The 24,895-nt window shown below is 43.6% G+C and overlaps 1 protein-coding gene across 2 annotated transcripts in view; it reads left to right on the plus strand.

Annotated features, from left to right (window-relative positions):
• SETD3 (SET domain containing 3, actin N3(tau)-histidine methyltransferase) overlaps positions 1 to 24,895 on the plus strand; it is a 60,399-nt gene that overhangs the window by 4,551 nt on the left and 30,953 nt on the right. Inside the window, exons 2-6 of one of the 2 annotated variants that reach the window (XM_079768829.1) lie at positions 2,776 to 2,885; positions 4,447 to 4,539; positions 6,493 to 6,641; positions 8,569 to 8,641; positions 8,934 to 9,190. In XM_079768829.1, the coding sequence (XP_079624955.1) occupies positions 2,783 to 2,885; positions 4,447 to 4,539; positions 6,493 to 6,641; positions 8,569 to 8,641; positions 8,934 to 9,190 (675 nt within the window). In that variant the 5' untranslated portion in view covers positions 2,776 to 2,782. Of the gene's footprint in view, positions 1 to 2,775; positions 2,886 to 4,446; positions 4,540 to 6,492; positions 6,642 to 8,568; positions 8,642 to 8,933; positions 9,191 to 24,895 lie in introns of those variants that run through there. The other variant, XM_079768828.1, reaches the window with a different exon arrangement.

Genomic DNA, 24,895 nt, shown 5'->3' on the forward strand with positions numbered 1-24,895 from the left:
CTATACTTTTAAAGGTTGACGAGATAAAAACCTTCACTCTAAGGGAATACTGCTATTTTTAATTTCAGAAATGACAACAAACTTTTAGACCCTTATAAGTGGGTTGGTTTTGAGCTGAATCCATGAAATATCAGTAAAGTTTGCCTTCAAGGTGTGCTGTGAGGCTGTGCCACCAACTGAGTCTGTCACCTTTCATAAAGTGAATGAACTTCTCCAAATTTCACCTTTCTCATCTGTAAAGTGGGCATAGTATCTATCTTTACCTATTGTATAAAATGCTTACCTCAGCTCCTAATACAGTAAATGCCCAAATGACACGGTTTTGATGAAGGCAGTCATGCTGGGGACCTGCAGTAGGGCTCTGTGTGGCAGGGATGACATAGTTCCAATAGCCTAAAAACAGGTAGCATGAAAGTTAACATGAATACTTGTTTAGGTTCAAAAACTCAGTTAATGTAGCACATCTATTTTGCCGAAGATCAGTATATGTAACAAAAGATTTCAGTTTACTGCCATTTTTATCCTAAAGGCTGTGGGACCACCTCTCACTCACCTTGGCATTTCAAATTAGGTACTCCAGGAATGTGCACTGAATGAAGGAATGACTTCACTTGTTCACTTGGCTTGTAGAAAAGCTAGTGCAGTAATACACCTACAGCTGCAGGTATATTAGTAAAATTTCCTTGAATTGAGTTCAGGAAGGCAGTAGTCCACTGCACTGTGCCCCTCTCAGAGCACATCTGAAAGGTTTTGTTGACTTAGTTATATACTTCAGTGAACAGTGTTTTTTTAAGTGGCTTTGTCCACTTTTGAGAAATATGTCTTGAGGGCATGTTAAGTCTGGAGACAAGAAGGCTCTGGAGGTCACAGAAAGCTGTCTTCAAAATGTAAAGGGTGGCTTCTCTTTTAAGGCAGAATTGGGACAGGTGAAGGGGACAGTGAATTTCCAACAGCGTAGGACAGGACTCCCCGGGTGAGACTACCTCGGAGGTGAGGAGCAGTGGGTGTGTGCCGAGCCGGAGCGCCCCGAGAACCTTGGATCTCTGCCTGCCTCTGCCACTTGAACCTGAGGTGGTGTGCTTGTTAGGGATGGCAGGCTCTGCCCTGCCTCTCTCCGGGCTTTCAGACTGGAATTGGACAGTGGTTAGCAAAGCACTTTGACAGTGCTAGCTGCTACATCACATTAGACGTCGTCGTCTTAAACATTTTCGGGGGTGAGGGTTAGCACAGGTAACTCCAAAGGTCTCTTCCAAACGTGAAATTCCATAATTCTAGAATCCGTATGTGAGAAATGTGGGTGGTTTCAAGGTAATTTCTTGACAGATTACGGCTATTCCTTTATACTTCCCAGTTTTCTTTTTTGTTGTCAGAAAGATATTACAGGAAATGATTACTAGTAATCATGATACCAAATGATTCGCTTTATGAAAGGTTTTTTTTTTTGCAACTTCCTTTAAATAGGAACCTCATTTTAATTTTAGTGTATTTACAACTTAATACAACAGCAATTTAAAACTAAAACTATTAATGTATCAAAAAGTCAATCAGAAATTTAAGTATCGCTAAAATTGTGTAAATTAGTGGAAAATAGCAAGAAACATCTGTATTTTTTTAAAACCTCAAGTTTGGAGATATATATTTCTATCTGTATGACAGCTGTATTGTTCTGTATGAAGATTTCAAGGCGCTTACATGTAATTTATAGGTCTACCTTCATCTTTGTACTTAAGTACCTCCTGAGTTGAAATTCCACCTTCTTGCCTGCCTGCTTGCCTTGACTTCTTGGTACTTTTGAGTTGTGGCCCTTCAGGGCCCCCTTTGATAGAGATTGGAATGATGGGTCTTAGTTAGCTACTTAAACTGGTAAAAATTAGTGTGGCTTGACTGTACTGCTAGTCCCTGCCACTGTGCAAAGTGAGAACACATTTCTGATACACACTAGTTTCAGTTAACATGTACCGTGCAACGTGAAGGCTGCATATACTTTATCAGTTCCTGTAGGAGAGAAGAAAACATCACACAGTTAAATACTTTTCAATCTGGGAGTGCTTTCATTTTCCTAAGCCATCATCCTATAATTTGTGCTTTTAATTCAGAATGCAGTAATCTGATCCTAATGGCCTGCAAAGTATTTTAGTGAGATTCTTTTCTTCCTACACAAAGATTAGTTAGGCAGGCTCTCACACTCCCTTCAAGCACGGTTTACAGCTGGGTGCCTGAGGTAGGGGGCCATTCTCTCCCTCAGTCAATCCAGCTGTAAAGTTGGATGCATTGAAAAAAAGCAGATGCTGGGTTTGTGCTAAGATTTCCTAGATAAATTGCCAAATAAGTGTAATCAAAAATGTTTATTCTAGTTTCGTTTAGTTGAAAGCAACTGAAGAAAAATACAAATATACATCCTTTCCATTTAGAATTTTTGAAAAAAGAAACCTCACGCAGCTGAATTCCATCTCTGTCTGTGCAGTATGTGTGAACTATACTTTGTAAAAATGGATTAAGCATCCAGTACGCTCCTCCCCACCACCCCAGTCATCAGGCAAGGTCCCTACATGCACTTTATCTTATTTTTCCTGACCCGCTTCCTCTACACAGATTGTATGTAAAAGAATCATATTGGCCAGAAGTGGTTGATGATTACAGATGCCACTTGCATATTAGGGATTTAAATAATAATTGAGTATGCATTTATTTTATCGTCGTTAAAGTCTGTTTTATTTCTTGATTTTGTTCTTTGGATATGTAATACTTTCTCTTTGTCTTTTCTTTTCTTTGCAGTCAGAAAATGGGTAAGAAGAGTCGAGTAAAAACACAAAAATCAGGCACTGGTGCTACAGCAAGTGTGTCACCAAAGGAAACCTTGAACCTGACTAGTGAACTGCTGCAGAGTAAGTTGTGCTCTTGGCCTTCGTCTTTCTGTGGGGCGTGTGGTTTGTACTCCTGCATCCGCAGTGCTGCGTGGGAACATCAGCTGTCCCCTGAAGCATGAAGTTAGCCATGTGACCTGGGCAAGTTACAGTACCTCCTACCTCACAGCCTCCCCACCTGTAAAATGGAGCTGCTGCTACTTGTGGGGACTGTGTAACTATAACGATGACATACTGAATGTGAAGCCTCTATGGTACAGGCTCCCAGACCGAGGGCTTCCCTGGGCACCGCCAGACAGCAACAATCTCAACTGTTTTTTAATAGTGTGGCCTCAGACCAGTGTAACCCCTCTGACTCTCAGTGTGCATCTCAGTGAATAAAGACCACCTTGGGAGTGTAATGAGGAGCTAGGGCACGTGAGGGTGGGTTATGGGCTGTCAAGCCCAGGGCGAGCAACATGCCTCTCAGAGAGCAAGCCTTTGGCATCGCTTCCTTGTGAGGATGGCTCACCTTTTTCAGTGATTCAGTGATTGTTTTCACATGCTGACGTCATGCGTTCTTGGTTCAGGGAAGTTAAATATCTTGCTTTACTAAATTAGTATAAACTAGTAACTTGTTTTTTAATTGTAAATTTAAATTGGTGGTATGTATATTTTAAATTTAGCTCTGGTCACTTTATTAACTAATTACATTTCTATTATTTTCTTTGCCTCTTATGTTTAGACTAGAGGCCCGATGCACGAAGTTTGACCAGTCTTATACGTAAGAATGTATAAGACTGGTCAAACTTAATAGTTATGAGTCAGCATATAGCTGTTGTTAATTATTTACCACATACACTCCTTTCCTTGGAGGACAAAGGGGGCCAGGAGGGTTAGCAGGAGCACGGGAAGGGCTTTCCCTTTAAACTGTTACAGTTGTTTAACAAGGAAGGGGCTGCTGGCAGGTTGGGTGGGTGCCCTGTGCATAGCCTTCCGCAATGCCTGCCCGGGTCTCGGGAGTCGGTCCTTCAGTTCTGGTCCTGCAGTAGAATCTCAGCTTCTTTTTTAGCAATGACTGTGCCGTCTCTTTGTGACTCCCCCAGAGTGCTTAATATAGCGCCTTACACATGGATGTGAAATGTTTGTTGACTAATTGTCCTTATGTCCAATTTCCCTTAGGGAGCCATTGTTATGGGGTTTAACTAGAAAGAAATGTTAACTTTCAATATTACCTTCTTTTAACATCTGGAAGAGTTTTTAGGGCAACGTTTTGCATTTTAGCGTAGCTTTTTAGATTTTCCTGTTCACAAGTATGTTCTGAGGAAAATGTCTGAGCAGCAAGAATGAGGTAGATGTAAGCCAGGTGCAGACACTTAGGTACTAGAGTCACGGTTGAATAGGTGGCATTTAAATTGTGTCAGAGGGTTTACAGGCTTTGAAAAGTATACCTGATTTATGCTTCTCAGGTTTATCATCACGCTGTAGTATCTTTGTCCTTTAAAAATAAATAAATCAACAGCAACAATCCAAATCCTCCTCCTTCTGAAGACTACAGGTTAAGTGGAAGGGAATGTTTGAGACTGTGGCTTTTGTGTTGCAGAATGCAGTAGCCCTGCTCCCGGCCCAGGGAAAGAGTGGGAAGAATATGTGCAGATCCGGTCTCTAGTGGAGAAAATACGGAAAAAGCAAAAAGGTACATTTTCTGGAATGATACCATTTTAAGAAAATTGTGTAGAGACTTGGCATAGGTCAGAAAGGTGTTGAGAGTAGTTGCAGTCTGGCTTATTCATCCTCCCTGCTAGGTCCTTGTAGAGGGAGGGGCTGCTAGGCTGGGAGACATGGGACTCTCTGCAGCCTCTCATTTCTGAGAGGCCATCACCTGCTTTGGGATGGGAAAACTGTTGAGTTTTAGGGGGGAAATGTTTGTTTCCAGGGGCTAAAATGACACAACTTTCATTTACCTTTACTCCTGAGATACGTATTTAAATCTGCTTTCCCATACTGCTTCCTTCAGGGTTTGCGGTCAGTCTAAAATGCTGTGCATGGCCAACACACAAGTACATATTGATGGGTTAATGTTTATCAAGATTTATGATGAACTCAATCATGTTTTGATTAAAAAAGAGATGTACTTCTGTTTCCCAGGCTGTGTTTTACAGGGTATATTCAGGAGACATCAGAATGACTCTCAGCCAGGCTGGCAGTGGGGCCAAGTATCAGATGAAAAAGCCTATTCAATATTCCTTTTGTTTTTGTTCTGTAAAGCACAAAAAGTTAAGATTGGTATTCAGGGCCACATGGGAGGTGGAAGGAGAAGGCATAATAAATAGCCTGCCTCTAAAAGGATGAGAAAAACCTTCTTGGGCTCCCTGTTTGTTTGTTTATTTCCTGAAAGTGAGTCAGAAGAGAGTTTATTTGCTCTCTGAAGCAGGAGCTTTATTGTTCCCCATGCAGCCTTTGGGTTAGATGGTCTCAAACCCCACATGGTGACAGGCCCCTTTATAAGGTGTTTATCTTCACCAAGTGTAGACTGTGCTAATCCTGGCTCACCAGACATGTGCTGAAAAGTTTTGTGTATCCTGTGTGCCTTCTGTGTAGAGACTGTGCACTACAACGGACACCAAAGTCAGGCACTCATTTGTTCTCTAAGTCTTAGATTTTCCCTAGCAAAAGCAGTTTTCTTCACTTAGCAAGGATATGCGTATACAGCCTGGCAATGCACCACTAGGCAATCCTGCGCCACACATCTAGTTGACCTTCAATTACATGGTGGTGACACGGCCACGGCACCACAGGACTGACTTCCACGCCCTGCTCCTCGTGTTTAATCAAGTTCCTGTTCCTCTCCCTTTATTCATAAAAAAAATAATAATGGTTTTTCCTATGCATGGCTTTTCCTCTTTAAATCACTCCACAGAGTTCTGTTGCAGAGCTCTCCAGTTTTGTGCTCTTAGGATCGGGGCTCATCCTTACACGTGTCTACTTTTTTTTTAAAATTTGTTTTTTATTATTATTACTTTTTAATTTTCAACTGAGGATATGCTTACAGATTTTTAGAGAGAGATGAGAATGAGGGAGAGAAACAGCAATGTGAGAGAGAAACATCGATCCATTGCTTCCTGTACATGCCCTGACCCCACAAACTGGGTATGACTGTAAATCCAACCTTCAACCTTTTGATGTGCAGGACAACGCTCCAATCAACTGAGCCACCGGACCAGGGCACACACATTGTCTTGTGTGCATGTGAGAACTACTGAGCTTTGTTTTCATGGGTATTTTGTTAAAGCAAATGTGCATAGTAGGGATGGCACACTGACTTACAGGGGAAGCTGCTCTATGCATCTGTAGTAGTTGTGAGGGCTTTCCCATCATATTACCTAGCAGTCAGTATTCATATGACCTGGGATCTGTAAATATTTCTCTGTAACCCACGGGGAGGTTAGGATTTTAATTCACCTTTCCTGTCACTGTGTACTGTGACTATCTGGTGATTAGCTTTTGATTTTTTTTTTTTTAAGATTGGAGTGCTTTACTATTTTCTGTGTTAGTTACGGTCTGTTTTTTATTTTTATTTTTTGAGAGTAGCATGAATGATATATGTCCTAAAAGTAGCTCTTGTTTTGTAAAACATGGATTGATACAGGTCTGTCTGTTACTTTTGATGGAAAAAGAGAAGATTACTTTCCTAATCTAATGAAATGGGCCTCTGAAAATGGAGCTTCGGTTGAGGGTTTTGAAATGGTTAATTTCAAAGAAGAGGGCTTTGGTTTGAGAGCAACAAGAGATATCAAGGTGAGTTTATAAACTGCTGGTCTGGGGGGGAGTCGAAGTGTGTCTGGATTGTGTCGTGTACAGGACATAGGACGTGGAGACGTACCTTAGGCTTGTTCTGAGTCTTGTGGGTGGGGGAGGGCGAAAGGGTGCAGCCAACACTGCCCCTCCTGCCACAACAGCCCTCTAACTGACCCCCTATTCCAGGCAGCCCCTTGCCACTCATCCTCCTTGGGGGCTGTGCTAATAACCAGTGACATGGGGCAAGTCAGCTCACATTTCTGGGCCTCTCTTAGGAGACCATAGAACATGCCTCAAGGGATTCTGAGATATAAATATAGAGAAGGATGTGGGTTCGGGTGGTTTGCTAACAGAGCACACTGGGCCCTGTGGTTGATTGGATGTAGGTGGAGGCGGGGTTGGGGGTTGGGCAGTGTAGGGGATGCTTACCAGTTTTCTGGAATGGGTAACAGTGGTTGGAGGCCACTGTTACCACTTACTGGACTGGCAAACCACAGCTGATAGGAAAAGAAGAGAAATAGACACCTGCTGAAGGACAAATGCTTTTCTTTACTCTTGTGTCCTTCTAGATGGAGGGAGCAGCCTCTCCCTGCCTCTCGCTCTTGCCTCTCACTCCTGCCTCTCAACAGGAATACTTTGATGATTTTGGGAGAAGGAACTAGGGTTGGCCTTTCTCTCAGTGAGAGCTGCTGTCCACATGCGTTCACTGTGCTGTGCTCTCTCCACCCTAAGTTTTTCGGGGGCCGGCCACACATGGGGAGGCCTCTGGGGTTCCAGTTCTGCCTGTAACTAGGTGGGAAGTCTGTCTAATTTTGGGATTCAGTAAGTGGTATTTTGGGTGACCGTCTGTTGGAGTCTTGTGTCTCTCTCATTTGGTTCAGAACTTGGGGAGAGGAAGTGGTTATTAGGTCCCCTCAAACTTCCAGCAACATTTTTGGCCAGCTTGTAGTTAACCTTTCGATGATACATTGATAAACTGGTTTATTAGATGTGTATTAAATAATCTAGTATGACAACATACCTTCCTTATTATACCAGGCTTCCAAAACACACAGTTCCTTCCTTCATGCTGCTTATAGTCTATAGTAAGGGACAAGGCACACATAATTCAAATAGTAGATAAATAAACGTTGGTAAACAGCAAGAGTAAACGAGATGTCACACATGCTTCTCATGCATCAGACAAATAGCATCGTTAGTGTGGATGCTGCCCTAAATACCTAGGCTGTGGTTGGTTGTCACTAGTGCATATTTTTTTTTTAAAGCTTTATTGAAACTGATATGTAAAAAAATTGCACATGTTTAATATGTACATTTTGCTGAGTTGAAACATCTGCATGATACCATCACCATGGTCAAGGTACTGTATAAATATACATACAGAACATACTGAAAAAGGCATTTCATTGCCAAAACATGTGTCTTGTGGGCTTGTGTTTTTGCTAGTAACTGTCGTGTTTTAAAGACAGGCACATAGAAGAGGGACTGTTACTCCAGCTTGAAACATAAGATATCCTGCTTCACATGGGTAGAGTCAGGTTTTTGCTGGAGGTAGAAATTTTGTTTTGTTTTTAGCACTTAAAAATATAAATACAGCAAAGAATAAAATAAACAGTCACCTTTGTGCTTTATCCCAAGTTGTTATATTTGCTTCAAATTAGAGTCGAAAGTCACTTGTGGTTATTTGTCTTCTCAGTGTACATAGTTTTTCTACTGGAGACAAGATTTTAAAGCAGCTTCCATTTATTTAACCACACCATAAATGCTTACAGTTGGGATACTTTTGGGAACTAAAAATGTGGTGCTGATATGCACCCTGAAGTTGTCCTTCATGTGTGATGGGTTTTTGCCCATAGACACAATTGGAGTAAAGACTATAGTGTGTTGTGTTTTCATGATTCTGTTTTCTTATTTTTTTTCCTTCTAGGCAGAAGAATTATTTTTATGGGTTCCACGGAAATTACTAATGACCGTTGAATCTGCTAAAAATTCTGTTTTGGGTGAGAATAATTTCTGAATGTTCAAAGTGAAAATGATAGAAATATATAAAATTTCATTTTGTGGAGTTAAGGATATTTGGTTGTTTTCTCAATTAGTGAACTTTCCCCCAAAATTCACATTAGGTGTTTCCCATGCTTATAATCTGACATAATAGATGAATGTCAAAAGAGAGATGCAAGTTACTTTAAACGTTATAGGATTGTTTAGTTGTTTCCGTAACTTTAATCATATAAATGAATACTTTTAAAAGGAGTTGTGGAACTTACGCTATTAACTTCTGGGTTACTCCAGGACCCTTATATTCTCAAGACCGAATTCTTCAAGCCATGGGAAATATCGCACTGGCCTTTCACCTGCTGTGTGAGCGCGCCGACCCTAACTCCTTCTGGCAGCCCTACATTCAGACCCTGCCCAGTGAGTACGACACCCCGCTCTACTTTGAGGAAGACGAAGTCCGGTCTCTGCAGTCCACACAGGCTGTCCACGATGTCTTCAGCCAGTATAAGAACACAGCTCGGCAGTACGCCTATTTCTACAAGGTCATCCAGGTGAGCTGTTGGCCACTCTCTACCTGTCTGTGTGACCGGGTGGGGGAGAAAGGGAAACTGATCCCACAGATGTTCCACTGTGTTCCTCAGTATGAATGCATCAACAGTTTGCTTTTTTTACATTGTAAGGTAGTCTGGTCCATTGTTTCCGTTGTCACAGAACTGTCAATGAAAGATGGTTTGACTGTCTGACTTCATCAGTATCCAGTGTTAATGTAAACAGCAGTTGTTACATGTTATGACTAAGAGTCACTGAGTTCTGAAAACAACAGATTACAGTAAAAATTTAAACCTCTGAAATGTAATACAGCACAGTGCTCTGCGTATAAATTTTCCTAGAAAATGAAAGTCCATTTGTGAGTTTTTGTAGTAAAATATTGACAATTAATTTACTAAATTATAATGCTGATTTCTTCCCCCCCCCCCCCAAAGTATACTGTATATTATATTAGTTTTAATTAGCCCTAAGTAAAAGAGTCATAGAAAAATCTCTGTAAGGTTGGGAACATGGTCTCAGGGCCCATGGCTGATAGGACAGATTCCTGTAAGACACTCGAAAGATATTGTGGTTGAAGCCACCCTCCGCCAGCCAGTGTGGTGGTGATTGAGAAGAGAGGGCTCTGGGGCCAGCTAGCCAGGTGCAGGTCCCTGCAGCACCACTTGGAGCTGTATCATCCGGGCAAGTCTCTGTGCTTCCATTCTCTAATCTGTAAAATGGGATAATACAGCACCTGACGCCAGAGTTGCTGAGCGGACAAAATGCGTTGATCTATGTGAGGCCCTCAGTGTAGTCGGACTTGTTATAGAAATGCTCAATTAGTGTTACCATTTTGTGTTTTGATCCTTCAGGCCTTGTCTTTTTGATTTGCTTATTTTTAAAATTGTTTTAAATAGCTTCTCACTGTGTCTCCACAATACCTTATGTTAGTATTTCTTAATCTTTTCCACTAAGAAGCTCCCATACATAAATGACCCATCACAAACTCAGAATGGTTAAAATCTCTCATGTTTTGTTGCTGGATTTTGGTGTCATGTTTTTAAGTCTTAAAAATTAATGCAAATGTTGGTGTGCTAAAGTCATGTTTAATGACTTACTGTAATGTCAGATTGGCATTGTGGGAACACTGCCCCATCTCTCCTGTGACTCCACATGCCACTGGGTGCCCCGGAACCTACATTCCAATGGGAGAAGCACTGCTTCCCATGTGGCAAACGCCATCACCCCGACAGTGTGTCAGTCCAGGTGTGGTTCTTCCTCAAAAGGAGCAAATGTCACCGTCACTTAACATTAGTACAAATAGGCAGTATTAGTACAAAATGAAAACAGCTTTGTAGAAAATTTCTTACCCAGTGATTGACTTTCAGAATGAGATGCGCTGTGTGACATCAGGAAGGTATAGGCCAGTGGTCAGCAAACTCATTAGTCAACAGAGCCAAATATCAACAGTACAACAATTGAAATTTCTTTTGAGAGCCGAAAACCGACTTCTGCGCACGGGCCACGAAGTTTCAATCGCACTGTACGTGTGCGCCTGCACGTGGTATTTTGTGGAAGAGCCACACTCAAGGGGCCAAAGAGCCGCATGTGGCTCACGAGCCACAGTTTACCGACCACTGGTATAGGCTATGGAATAGAAGAAGTTTGCATAATGATTTGTTACAAAGAAAAACAGACTTAAGCAAAAGTTTTTAAAACATCATATTTTGGGTCTAGCTGTTTTTCTAGTTTTAGAATGTTCTCATTGCTTCTGCAAGTCATTAGTAGCAGTCCCAAGTAAACACAAATGTTGGCATTGTACTGCCGTTGTTTTATTAGAACCAGGTTTCTCACACCAGCACCAAGCCATATCTTTTATACATTTCCAGGATCATATGGGGGGGGGCCCTGCTCTTTTGCAGTGGATCACTTACTTCATGGCACATTATCACTCAGGGAGAAAGTGAGTAGTGTCACATCAGTCCACAGTTATTGTCTCATTACAGTCACCTACCTTCAGTGGGATTTTGTGGGTTTTTTTTTGGGGGGGGGGGCATTGTGACTCAACCTTTTTCCAGGTCAGGGGAACCCTCTTCTCAGAGAAATGCCTGTGCCATATCTCACAAACACTTGCATACCATTTTGGGGTTCAAATTCTAGAACTAGATTTTGCTTTTTTTAATTTGACTTCCCATTTAAAGTCATCTTCCTGGGGCCTGCACTAAGCAGTACATCTGAACCAAAACCCATTGATTTTCTTCTGAGCTGATGCTGGCTGGAGGGTCTGCCAGCCACAGCTGTTGGCCACTGTCTCACAATTCACCAGCCATGTGATAGCGAGCACGACTCAGTTCCATGTGTCTGTGGTGGTGAAAGCTCAGAGTCCAGCCTTATATCTGCTTCAGGCTTTAGGAATTTTATTCCAAATGAGAAGAAGCACTGGCACTAATGTCCACTGATTAGCAGTTCCTTCAGGGAGATTTCTCTGCATGGCATTTTTTATCCAGTCTCTCTCTCTCTCTCTCTCTCTCTCTCTCTCTCTCTCTCTCTCTCTCTCTCTCCCCCTCCTTCCCTCCCTCTCGTCCACCCTCCCTCCCTCCTATAAACTAGAAAAAGAATTTCCTGTGTTCTTTCCTCCCAGCATATTTCTTTGGTCAAAGGCCTTTTAGTGGCCACTTGCTAGTTCAGATTACTTTCTGTCTTTAACTTGCTTTACCACATTCTCTTAAACAATCTTTCATGGCAAGTCTCCCAATCTTGTTCTTCAAAATCATTGTAACAATTATTTGTCATTTGCTGTTCCATCTGAATGTTAGGATTACTTTGTCATGTATCACAGAAACCTTATTGAAATTTTTGTTAACTACACTGAATTATCCCATTTTTGGGTATTCTTTGCTATCTTTTAATGAATTTGTATAATTATTTCCCCCAGGGGGAAAATACCCCAAAACAAAATGCAGTCTTTCTGGGCCTCTGCTGGTCCTCCTGGTGGCAACGGGCCTGGGTTTTATGTGTGTGTGTGTTTTTTTAATGGTTTTTATATTGTATTTACATTGTATCCTTCTTGAGATGTTCAGTATACAGTGAGGTGTCAAACAGATGATAGCATGTGTATATCCAGAAGCCTCAAGCAGGCCCTGAATATCCGTTTTGTTCAGTGTGGATAGTCTTGTTGCGATGCCACAGGAGTTTAACTCTTGTTCATATCACTTGGCCTATGGTAAGATTGGTTTCCTTACATGTCATTTTGCTTAAAGTCCCAGAACCCATCCACAGCGTTGAGGACTGATTACTGTACCTCGTGTTAACATGGAGCACCTGCTGGTGAAACTTCATACTGTAGCTTAATGGTTGAGGAATGTTGACACCCAAAGCTAAATTTAGAAATGTGGTTCAGCCAGATTCTGGGAAAGGCGAGTGTGCATTGACAGCCCTAAGTGGTAACATTTCTGTCAATTTGTGAAAAGGAAACCAGGGGAGAAGACAGGGTTAACGGCAGAAGACAGTTTAATGGCATTTACAATTGCTTCGGAGTTTTAAACCCATAAAAATACTCCTACCACATTAGGTCATTCCAGAATGCAGCTCCAAGTTGGGTGTTTTGCCTGGAAATGTAATGGTCAGTTTTGTGGTAGAAATTAGTGGAAAAGTAGGATTTGGCTTAAACCCAGCTCTGAAGTAATGTATTTGTGTGAAAATGAAACATGTTATATCAGATTTGACTTGACTTAACCATAGATGAATGCTAGTCCAGATATTTTTCATTCATATCAGTGAAAAAGAAATGAGATCTTGGGAATGAACTGCTCATTTCATTGATAATCCCATCTAATGGACCAGACCCTGCCATGTGGGGTGCCAGCTTGTCCAAACGTTAAAGGCTCTCAGGGACATGCACATTTTCCTGTGCTCTTGAGCTTGAGTATGGTGCTCTCTAAGTGAATGCGAGTGACCAGGGTTTAACAGAATAGAGGCATATCTATAAAGTTACTGTTTTCCATTGACCTCATAATTGAAGTGATTTGTCCCACTTGTGTTTCCTCTTTAGTATTGATCAAACAGTTTGAGAAGTGCAGGGGAAGGCATGTAGATAGAGAGACTCGTTTATCCATTGACTGTGTGAATGTCACTTCAAGGCTGCATCCATTGCAGCAATGTCCCCGTGTCCTGCCTCACGCTTCAGGCAGTCGAGTAGGCAGTCAAGTTGGCTGTTCTCCTTGAACAGGCAGCTTCTCCTCCCAGGCTGTCATGGCAGAAGATTGGAGTAGGCATACTCACAACATGCTGAAAACAGGGCCCCAAGAGGCAGAGGAAGACGTGGAGCAGTTGTGGCTGAATACAAGCAGTCACTTCTCCCATTTTTTGTGTTCTCCTCGTGACAGAGCAGCACAGGAGGTAGATTGCCAGAGATAGCTTTTTCCTGATGCTCACATAGAAGTCTGATCATACACAAGGCCTTAGGAATGAGCATCCGGTGGAAGAAAGACCTTCGGGCATTAGCATACTTTAAAGATCCCAACACCCCGAGACTCGGGCACTGAGTCAGCATCTGAAGCTGTTTAGATGTGTGTGTAGATTGTGGACTTGAGCGGCACTGGGAGGAACAACATGCAGTGCATTTCTGTGACGGCATCTCCTCTGGTGGCAGTTTTTGTAAGGGTGTTTTCCACATTGTCTTCCCAGGTAGCGGGGGGGTGCAGGGGGGAGGTGGAAGAGCAGGGTATCTCTGTAGTCAGCTGAGACTCCGCCTAGAAACCAGTGTAAGAGTCTCCTCCCCAGATGAATCAGCCCACCACCTCCTCCTGACCTTGGATTTACTGTCTTTCTGTTTTTAACCCATCGTATCTTGATTGTTTATTCAACTAGTATTTATTGTCTCTCAAGTGCAAGGTACCACACCTGGGGACAGGGACTAGTATTGACAGAGATGCAAGATTTTTTTAAAAACTTTTTATTTTGAAATACCTTTTTAGACTTCCAAAAACGTTGCAAACTTAGTACCAAGTTGAAAGCCTGGCTTTGGATACTGATTCCTAGAGATCATTCTCCTGATCTCCTTCCCACTTCAGTTTTCCCCTCGAGGTGAATGTGTTCCATCTGTGACATTCTGTTCTCTGGAGCTTCATGGCAGGGTCACATCTTCTGACCGCGGGGTGAGGGGAAAGGAGCAGAGGCAGAGGGCAGGTGGAGGGGGAGAGAACACCCATGGAATTGCCTGGAGGTGTTTGAGTCATGAGCAATGAATCGAGATTTATTTCTTGGGTTGTGATAACAGGAACTGGGTAGAGATTCCAGGGCGGAGGAGGGAAAGAATGATTTCTGTTTTCAGGTTATTTATCTGAGTTGACTGGGGGCCTTTTTCTGTGGTACATAAGTGTTCTGCACTGAGTCTTTGTGGGACCAACCCAGGTGCGTCAAGGTGGGTTGGAGCGGTTCCAGAGCACATGCTAGGGAACCCAGAGCCACAGCCGATGTCCATGCCACTCACCCACCTGGTCAGAGTGACCTTCCCTAGTGCTGCTTTAATCCTTACAGTCACTTGGTGAGAGAGGTGTTAGTCCTTCCTTTGCAGGTAGGAATCCCAGCTGTGGAGGAGGCTGCCTGAGACTCAGGGCGCCCTGGCCTGGGCTGGCTTCACAGCATATCAGCTAGACCCCAGCCCATCCTAGTCACCCGCTGGCTGAGCCTCAGTCTGTCTCTAAGGCTGTTTTGGTCTTAATTTGGGGGCACAGAAGTGGTCTGGTTTTCAGTGCAGAGCAGTCTTGCTTAAATCTTTCTGGCTGATACTTTACAGAAAGCGGGCCTGTGCCTTGGCTTGCTGACTGCAAGGCCTGTACCTGTAGGGCCATCTGTGTGCCTGCCCCGGGTTTGCCTGCTGGCAGTTCTTCCAGCTCCCTGAAGGAAAGCCCCTCCTGCCCACCCTTGGTCTCAGCTGTGCAGAGGTGGGAGACATTAACTCTTAGAGGAAGCCGCAGGCCCATGGTTCCCCTCAAGGTGTGATAAAGCCAGTGGTCCTCTCTCTTTTTTATTATCCTTATCGATTTGACATTTTTGCTGTTGTTAATCCTCACCCGAGGATATTTGCTCCATTGATTTTTAGAGAGAGTGGAGAGGCAGAGAGAGAGAAACATCTATGTGAGAGAGAGACATTGATTAGTTGTCTCCCGCAGGAGCCCCAACTGGCGCCAGAGGTCAAGCCTGCAACCAAGGTACATGCCTGGAATCGAACCCATGATCCTTCGGTCTATGGGCTGACTCTCACTGCCTAGGGCTCGATTTGACTTTTAATGATATAAACAATGTGGAACACAAGAACCTTAGGAAAATCAGTCCAGGCTTGCATATTCTCTGGAGAGTTTCCAGTTCCTTTATCTTTGTTGGAGCCTCTGGCTGTCTTGCTGAAATGCCCTGCCCTGTGTCCTTGTTTATTCTTGATAGCTGACCTTGACCATTATGAATTTGTGTTAAATGTAGTATAAGATATTGTTCTTATTGTGTCCTTACTTACGGTTTCTGATTTTGTAAATTACTCATCCTAAACATGTGCCTAATTTTTATCATTTTCAAGACATGGACCATGTTTTGTACCATTGTTGAAATTCTTTTTAGCACTAAGTCTCTGCTGGGCAGATTATCCAAAAAAGCGCCCATGTAATGTAGTAGTTTCTTGTTAAGAGCAGTTCTTCCGACCTGCCCTGCTGTCCATTCTGCACCCAGCTGGCTAGCTTTGACTTTTCCATCAATGTCTTCGTCAACAATGCGTTAAAGGATGCAGTGTCCTGGAGAAGAAAGGTCGTTCCTTAGTCTGAGCCTCTCACCTGCTAGGTAAATCTTGTCAGGTTAAGGTGGTGTCTGGGTTCCCTTCTCTGTAGAAAAGAGGTGGGTGCCTGCTGGCCAGGTTGGGAAATAAAGAAGTGATTACTGAGCAGGGCCTATTGCACAGGTGCCCAACTCTGCCCCAGGCTCAGCGGTATTAGCCCAGCCCCCTGGACCATCCTCTGGTCTTCACTAGACCATGGCCCTGTTCTGGCTTTGATCAGTTCCCAGGGCTTGCCCAGCTTCATCTCGCTTCAGGGCTTTGCCATCTACTCTGGTTTCAGCTCAAATGTCACGTCCTGAGTGAGGCTTTTCCTCGCCATAAAGTAGCTCTCCCTTATCAACTCTGTGTTAGTGTATTAGTCGGAGAAATAGAACTAACAGGATGTATGTACATATAAATAGAAGGAGACTTATTTTAGGAAGTTGGCTCAGGTGATTATAGAGGCTGGCAAGTCCAAAATTTTCAGGACAAACCAGCAGAGTAGACCCAGGGAGGAGCTGATGCTGCAGTTCAAGTTTGAAGGCCGTCTGCTGCAGAGTTCCCTCTTGCTTGGGGGAGGTCAGCCTTTGTTCTGCTCAGGCCTTCACCTGATGGATGAGGCCCACGCCCATCGGGGAGGGCAATCTGCTTTACTCAGGAGTCCACCAATGTAAATGTTACTCTCATCCAGAATAACGTGTGAACAAATCTGGGCACCGTGGCCCAGCTAGGTTGACACATAAAATTCACCACCACAGCTTGGCGTGCTGTTTCTTTGACAGCATCTGTCACTGTCTGATGGTTGTTTTATTTGTTACCTGTCTCCTCTGGAGTGGAATCTTCCCAGGCAGGGACCTTTCTCTGCTGGGCGCCAGTGTACACCACTGCCAGCACACGCCTGTCACACAGGAGGCTCACAGAGCTCATCCATGGGGAACCAGTCCTCTTCTAGGTCTCCACCTGTAAGGCCCCTATGGCAAAGGCCTCTGTGGGAGTTGAGTGGTCAGAGTCCAGCCTGTTCTCCACGCCCCAAGCTGTGACCCTGCAGAGCTGCATCCTCACAGGCAGCTTTTTCAAGTTTGTACAAAGACACTTTGTCCCTACTGCGACAAATACTAAACCTGATGGGACCTCAGGAGCCAGCGTGAATGATGTGAATGATGGCCGTCCTGAGTGTAACAGAACAAGCCATCACTCTGCTTAAGATTCTGTGGCCCTCGACGTCTGTGTCCTGTCCTTTCTTCCTCTCTCTCCCACGAGATGAAATTTGCGGTGAGGGAAGAATTTCAGATCCTCTGCCTTAAGGATTTTAGCTAGCAGCTCTCCAGGTAACTGGTTTATATTTTTATGGGCTGTTGTATTTTCTCTGTTAAAAAAAAAAATTCCTTCTATACTCTGCAGAAGATTGGGTGCTGTGCGTGTACTTCCAGAACACTGTCAGCTTCTGTCTTCACCTCTTCCTCACCCGATGCTCACTTCCTTGAGTTCTTCACCTTCTTACCTGATCCGCCTGTAGACGATGCGTGCCCTTCTGCTGCCGAGTCCCCGCATGAGTCCCTGCCAGCCAGGCTTCCTGACCGAGCTCTTTGTGTCACCCCGTGAATGGCCCTTCCCTGCCTGCGCATGTGCAGACATCTGAGTGTGTGTTCCTCCTGACCCTCTCCCCGCCTGTCCTGGAAATGACTGGGTCTCCACCTCACACATGACTGTGGCACAGTGCCCTACGATGACGACACTTTAGACCTGAATTCTGTTTCTGGACAGTCATTCCTTTTGGGCCCACCAGTGTTCTTGAGTCCTTGAGCTTTGTCACATGCCGTGATTCAGGTAATGTCCTTGCACAATTAACTTAATTCTTTCAACTTTAAAGAAAAAGTGGGTTCTAAAAATTAGTAGTCGAAAACACAGTATGGGTACTGTGTTTATTTTTATTTTCATTTCATCTCATCAGAAAAAATATAGTAACAGTGTTCCTGTTTTTAATTTCTGCTAATAATGAAGTTTGAATGCTTGCTTTTCTTCCAGTTCAGTGGTGGATCCTGTAAGGAGCTAGAAAAGTAATATGAGGTCCTTGCCTTCTGGAAGTTTATAGTAGAGATGGTAGGGAAATAATTGGCAGGAAATGTTGGAAAAGGAAACTGGTAAACTTTAGGAGGCTGCGGTGTGAGGCCTGAGGCGTCAGGTGGTACCTGAGCAGGGGCTTGGAAGGCAGGCTTGTCTGGTTGAGGGAAGTGTCAGCGAAGGTGTGAAGCTGGGGTGAGTGGGGCAGTGAGGAAACGGAAGACAGCCTGAGCTCAACAGAGGCAGCACCCTGGAACCAGCTCCCCAAGTCTGGCACAAGCATCTCCCTGGGGTGCCTGTGGCTTGTGTGGCTCAGGCCAGTGTGATATGTGGGTATTAGCAGCTGATTACCTGCCTAAGTGGCTCAAACTCAGTTTCCAAAATTACAGTCTACACTGTCTCACTCTCAGACTTGGAATGCAGCAGAGATATCAATGGATATAAATGTGTTTTTAAAACGTAAAGCATGCTCTTAACATATTTAACCAGAGCTGGGTCTCTGTACTTTGAGCAATTCAGCAGTGTCATTAGGAGAGCCTCCTGTACTGGATGTAAAAGGTGAGCAGGACTGAGGGTGTGGGAAGGAAGGGAGGGAGTCAGCGAGGGAGGGAGGGAGGGAGTGGGCCAAAAATGTGGCAGAAGTCAGGCCTGAGGGCCTTCAACAAGCTCTGGAATTTCTGACCTGCATGACCAGGAGCCATGGGGAGCCTCCCCATCAGATTGGCCTGGGTTTGCCTGCTTATTTAAAGATAACCTGTCACCAGGGAGGCCGGAAGACCTGATAGCCTGAGGAATTTGAGAAATATTTGAAGGTAGACTCGACATTATCTGTGATAAACTGGATGTGAAGAGTTTGTGAGGTGTTAAGGATGATCTTGAGGTTTCTGGACTAAATTGGTTTTATCTTTTCCCCTTCCTCCCCAACTGGCTTTACCAACCTTTCTCTATTTTTGACCTTTATAGTTGAGAAAGGAAATTCCAATCCTAAATTTCTAGCTTATTTTAACCCAGGGCACACCAAAAGTAATCTTGTATCTGAGTTTTCAGTCCAGACAGGTTTATTTTGTGCTTTGGAATATATTTTTCAAGCAGAAATCTTTTGTATGCAAAAGTCAAGCCTGGAGCAAATTTTTATTATGGAATTATAAGCTTGTGAAAGTGAAGGTTTTAATGGAAGTGCTCACCCAACCTTAACCGTGGTGACACACAATAGCATGTCTGAATGAAAAGCTGTCAGACAAGCAGCTTTCAATTTAAATGTGTCAGTGATTTCAGGACCGACTCTAATGAGTTTTAAAATCTTGGTGTCAGTCTCATGTTTTCCCTTAAATGCTGTGAAGTCATTTAAAATTAATAAGCCAGTTTTTATTTGGCAGCGTTTATATCAGAAACGCTACCATCGGTTTTGAAGTCCTCGCTCTTGGGTGGTCTTTTTATTTGTCTAACGTGGATTAGTGGCTGTGGTTCTAGAACCAGACGGACATTGGCTTCCTGTTAACAGGCAAGTAGGCTAACCTGAGGGACCACCTAGATACAGCTTCTGTGATAGGGCATGTTTCCGTGAACCTAATGCAGGTGTGAAATGGAGTCCCCTTGAGTTAGTGAGCTGTGGGTATATTTAGGACTCAGAAATAGGGAAAAGCTAAATGACAATAAAACATTTGAATAACAGTTTATGGCAATAGAAAGATTTCAGTAGTTGGCATAGGATCAAAATTCTAGACAAAAACTGCCAAGAGAAATTCAGAGGCAGGAAAGATTCAAGTGCTTTAGGAGTTTGCCACATACAAAACAGCTGGACTCTAAAGACAATAAAGATCAATAATAATTTCCAAACATTAATCATTATAAACTTTTTAATGAGATTTATTTATAGTGTTTCCAGACATCATATATGGCAAGTAACAGAAGAAAAGTAAAAATATTATATACCTACTGATGAATTATGTAATAGTAATAATGACATTTTGACTGTCAGTTATTCTTTAAAATGGCCAATATAAATAGAACAAATATATAATAGGAACAGTGGTAGGGGACATTTAGTAACCCCTGTAGTAAAAAGGTAAACAGCTTGAGTTGTTGACTCTTGTGGACTTTTAGTTTTGGTTGTTGTTTTTTCTTTTTAAGTTCTCACCCAAGGACATGCTGAGAGAGAGAGGGAGAGGTGAGAGAGAAACATCTATTGGTTGCCTCCCACACGTGCCCCAACCAGCTGAGCCAACACTGCCGGGCAACTATTAGTTTTATTGAATTGAGATTTAGCTTAGACATGTAAAGTATACATGTATTAAATACAGGTTAGCTTCTATCCTAAAGAACCACACGGAGATTAAGCTGTGGAACTTTCGTAGCACAGTAGGAAACTCCCATCTCCTTCCCTAGTCAGTACCAGCCCCCTATTCAAGAGGTGACCACTATTCCATCTCTGTCACCATGGGTTACTTTTTTCCGTTGACAAGTTTTCTGTAGGTAGAATCCCCCCGTGTGGAGTCTCGCCCACCTCTGCCTTCTGCTCAATGCAGTGCTGTGAGATCCATCCATGCTGCTGGGTGTAGGAGTAGGTAACTCTATTGCTGTGTAGTTTCCCATTGTGCACATTCCACACTCTGCTTATCCATCCTCCTGATGGGCATTTTGTTTTTCTCCAGCGTTTGTCTATTATAAATGAAGCAGCTCTTAGTCCTCTTGTATATGTCTTGTGGATTTATGTGTTCCTTTCTTCTGGGAACTCTCTGGGGAGAACAGTTGCTGGGGTATTGGGCAATCTTATAGGAAGCTTCAGCCGACATTGGTAAACGGCTTTCCAAAGTGGCTGAACAATTTACACTCCACTATACCTGGACTTTCCAGCTGTCCTACCCCCTGCCAGCACTGGGTTTGTTAGGCATTCCTGTAGGTGCACAGTAGGGTCTGGTTGTAGTTCTGACTTCATTCTTTGATGGTTGATAGTGTTGGGCATGTCTTCATTTGCTTATTAGCTACTTGGATATCCTACTTAGGGAAGCATGCAAATCTTTTACTCATTTAAAACAAAATTGTAAGATATCTAATTTAACTCAATATAACCAAAGATTATCTTTTAAGCATATGATCAATATAAATTGATTAATGATATAGTTTACTTTTTAAATAGTAAATCTTCAAAATTCAGTGTATCTTTTGGGGGAGAGTATATTATATTACTAAGTTTTTAATGCAAAATTAAAAATTTTTGATCTTATTTAAGTGTACAATTCAGTGGCAGTAGTTACTGCCAACATCATAATGTTGTGCAACCATAACCACTGTCTATCTCCAGATCATTTTCATCACCTCAAACAGAAACGGTAAATATTAGTAACTCCCCACCCCCCTCCTCCTTCCATTGCCCATTTATAATTTGGCGTTTTCTTCTGGATGTGTGTCCTTTATAAGACAGTTTTGTCACTGTCTCCTCCCAGAACTCTTTGTCTAGCCCAAAGTTCTCAACCAAGAGCAATTTGCCCTTTGGCTGTCAAAACTGGGCCAGGGATGCTGCTGACCCTGGAGCACTCAGGACGACCTCAAAACCAAGCAGGGTCCAGCCAACTCAGTACTGCTGAGGCTGGGAAACCTTTCGGTGCAGGATCATTGAGGTGTTCTTGTATGTTTGCTTCTGGAAGCCTCTTTGCTTTACCTTTGACATTGAAGTCTGTAGTCCCTCGCTAATTCTCGTATACATTTTTAGAAAACTAAGAGAAATCTTGATTCTTCCACATCTGTGCTTCTAACCTTGTGTTGGTTTTTTTTGTTTTTAATTTTTAATAAATCGTTATTGTTCAGATTATTACAGTTGTTCCTCTTTTTTTCCCCCCATAGCTCCCCTCCACCAAGTTCCCACCCCACCCTCTGCCCTTACCCGCCCCCCACTGTCCTCATCCATAGGTGTACGATTTTTGTCCAGTCTTTTCCCTCACCTCCCACACCCCTTTCCCCCTGAGAATTGTCAGTCCACTCCCTTTCTATGCCCTTGATTCTATTATATTCACCAGTTTATTCTGTTCATCAGATTTTTTATTCACTTGATTTTTAGATTTACTTGTTGATAGATATGTATTTGTTGTTCATAATTTTTATCATTACCTTTTTCTTCTTCCTCTTCTTAAAGAATACCTTTCAGCATTTCATATAATACTGGTTTGGTAGTGAATTCTTTTAGCTTTTTCTTATCTGTGAAGCTCTTTATCTGACCTTCAATTCTGAATGATAGCTTTACTGGGTAAAGTAATCTTGGTTGTAGGTTCTTGCTATTCATCACTTTGAATATTTCTTGTCACTCCCTTCTGGCTTGCATAGTTTCTGTTGAGAAATCAGCTGACAGTCGTATGGGTACTCGCTTGTAGGTAAACTGTTTTTCTCTTGCTGCTTTTAAGATTCTCTCTTTGTCTTTTGCTCTTGGCATTTTAATTATGATGTCTTGGTGTGGTCCTCTTTGGATTCATTTTGTTTGGGGTTCTATGCACTTACTGGACTTGTAAGTCTATTTCTTTCACCAGGTGGGGGAAGTTTTCTGTCATTATTTCTTCAAATAGGTTTTCAGTATCTTGCTCTCTCTCTTCTTCTGTCACCCCCATAATTTGGATGTTGGTACGCTTGAAGTTGTCCCAGAGGCTCCTTACACTATCTTCATATTTTTGGATTCTTTTTCTTTTTGCTTTTCCGGTTGGGTGTTTTTTGCTTCTTTGTATTTCAAATCTTTGACTTGATTCTTGCAATCTTCTAGTCTGCTGTTGGATCTCTGTATATTATTCTTTATTTCAGTCAGTGTATGCTTAATTTCTAGTTGGTCCTTTTTCATATCCTCGAGGGTCTCACTAAATTTATCGGCTGTTTCTAGAAAATTCTTGAAAAACCTTATAACCATGGTTTTGCACTCTATATCCAGTAGTTTGCTTTCCTCCGTTTCTGTCATTTGTGACCTGTTTCTTTGTCTCCGCATTTTGGCTGCTTCCCTGTGTTGACAGAGTGGCTCTGTGTGCTAGGTGTCCTAAAGGGCCCAGTGGCTTAGCCTCCCCAGTTACCTGAGGTGGACCCTCTTGGTGCACCTCTTTGTCGGCTGTGTGCACAGTCTTGTTGTAGTTAAGCCTTGATTGTTGTTGGTATCACTGGGAGGAATTGACCTCCAGGCCAATTAGCTGTGAGAATCAGCTGTGTCTACGCTGGGAGAACTTCTATGCTGAAGACACCCTTATGGGGCAAGACTTGCTTCAGTGGGGCTTTGGTGCTCACTGAGTCTGCCCCCTGAGTGTGTCCCTTATGGATCTGATGAGTTGTAATCTGGATGGTCCCACTCTGACCACTGGATCTCTAAGGAGGTGCTAATTTAGCCTCTGCCTGAGGCCACCCAGTAGGAGCTACAGAGAGATCTGCAGATTCCTCTTCTTTGTTTAGGGTTTGGAGGTGCCCAGATGAGGCCCAGCTCTGAAGTAGTGCAGTTGGGCCTTCTTCTGGATGTTCTGGGTCTCTCTGACGCAGCTGCAGTTGGTTAGGTAATTTTAGATTGCAAAGGGCCAGGCCATTCATATGCAAAAGCCTCTTCGCACAGCTTGGGTGGGGCGGGGTCTTAGGGAATCAACCGGGCGGAGCAAACAGCTATGGCTGATCCTCAGCCCTGCCCTAAGAGGCCCCAGGTCTCAGTGTCCTGCAGTAATCGCTGCAAGCACCTCTGAGAGAAAGCTGCCCTCGAGTGCCACCTGAAGCCAGATAGTCCAGTTTCTCCCTGTATTAGTCGGGGTCCCCAGAGTCTTGCTCGGAACTGGAGTTTAGAGCAGTCAGGAGCTTGTGTCTCCCTCCCGATTGAAAAAAACAGCTGCGTACTAAGTTGCCAGCCCTTTCTGCGCACGTGTCTCCGTACCGCTGCACTTTACTTCCACACCTCCTCTGAGTCTCAGTGTGCTTTTCTCTTTCCTTCTAGTTGTAGAATTTCCACTCAGCCAGCCTTCCTGTGGTTCTGGATGATGTCCGTTTTGTCTTTTAGTTATAGTTTTGAAGTGGTTGTGCGAGGCAGCAATTTCAAGTGTTTACCTATGCCGCCATCTTGGTTTCTCCTCTAACCTTGTGTTTAAAACAAAACTCCGTATGGTGATTATCTGGAGCTTTATATGGAACATCTATCTATCTATCTGTCTAATAAAAGAGTAATATGCACATTGACTGTCACTCCAACACACAAGATGGCTGCCCCCATGTGGACACAAGATAGCCACCATAAGATGGACAGCAGGGGAGGGCAGTTGGGAGGGACCAGGCTTGCAAGGGAGGGCAGTTGGGGGCGATTAAGCCTGCAGGGGAGGGCAGTTAGGGGTGACCAGGAGGGCAGAGGAGGGAAGTTGGGGGCTACTGGGCCTGCAGGGGAGGGCAGTTGGGGGGACCCAGGCCTGTAAGGGAGGGCAGTTAGGGGTGATCAGGCCTGCAGGGGAGGGCAGTTAGGCATCAGTCAGGCTGGCAGGGGAGCAGTTAGGCATCAGTCAGACTGGCAGGGGAGTGGTTAGGGGGTGATCAGTCTGGCAGGCAGAAGCAGTTAGGGGCAATCAGGAAGGCAGGCAGGCAGGCAGGCGAGCAGTTGGGAGCCAGCAGTCCTGGATTATGAGAGGGATATCTGACTGCCTGTTTAGGCCCGATCCTACTGGGCTGCCCTCTGGTGGTCAGTGTGCTCCCACAGCCAACCTCCCGTGGCCCTGTTCGCCCGCCAGGCCGAGGGACCTAATTCGTGCACCGGGCCTCTAGTATTAATATATAGAACTAACGTTTTGGTATTTGGTGGTTTAAAAGCAATATTTGACGCATGAAGTGGCCAGGTATTTGCAGAAACAGAATATTTGTTTCTCCCTTTAATCTGATGATT

The sequence above is a fragment of the Cnephaeus nilssonii genome, assembly GCF_951640355.1.
Source record: "Cnephaeus nilssonii genome assembly, chromosome: 4".
In the NCBI taxonomy this organism is placed as follows: Eukaryota; Metazoa; Chordata; class Mammalia; order Chiroptera; family Vespertilionidae; genus Cnephaeus; species Cnephaeus nilssonii.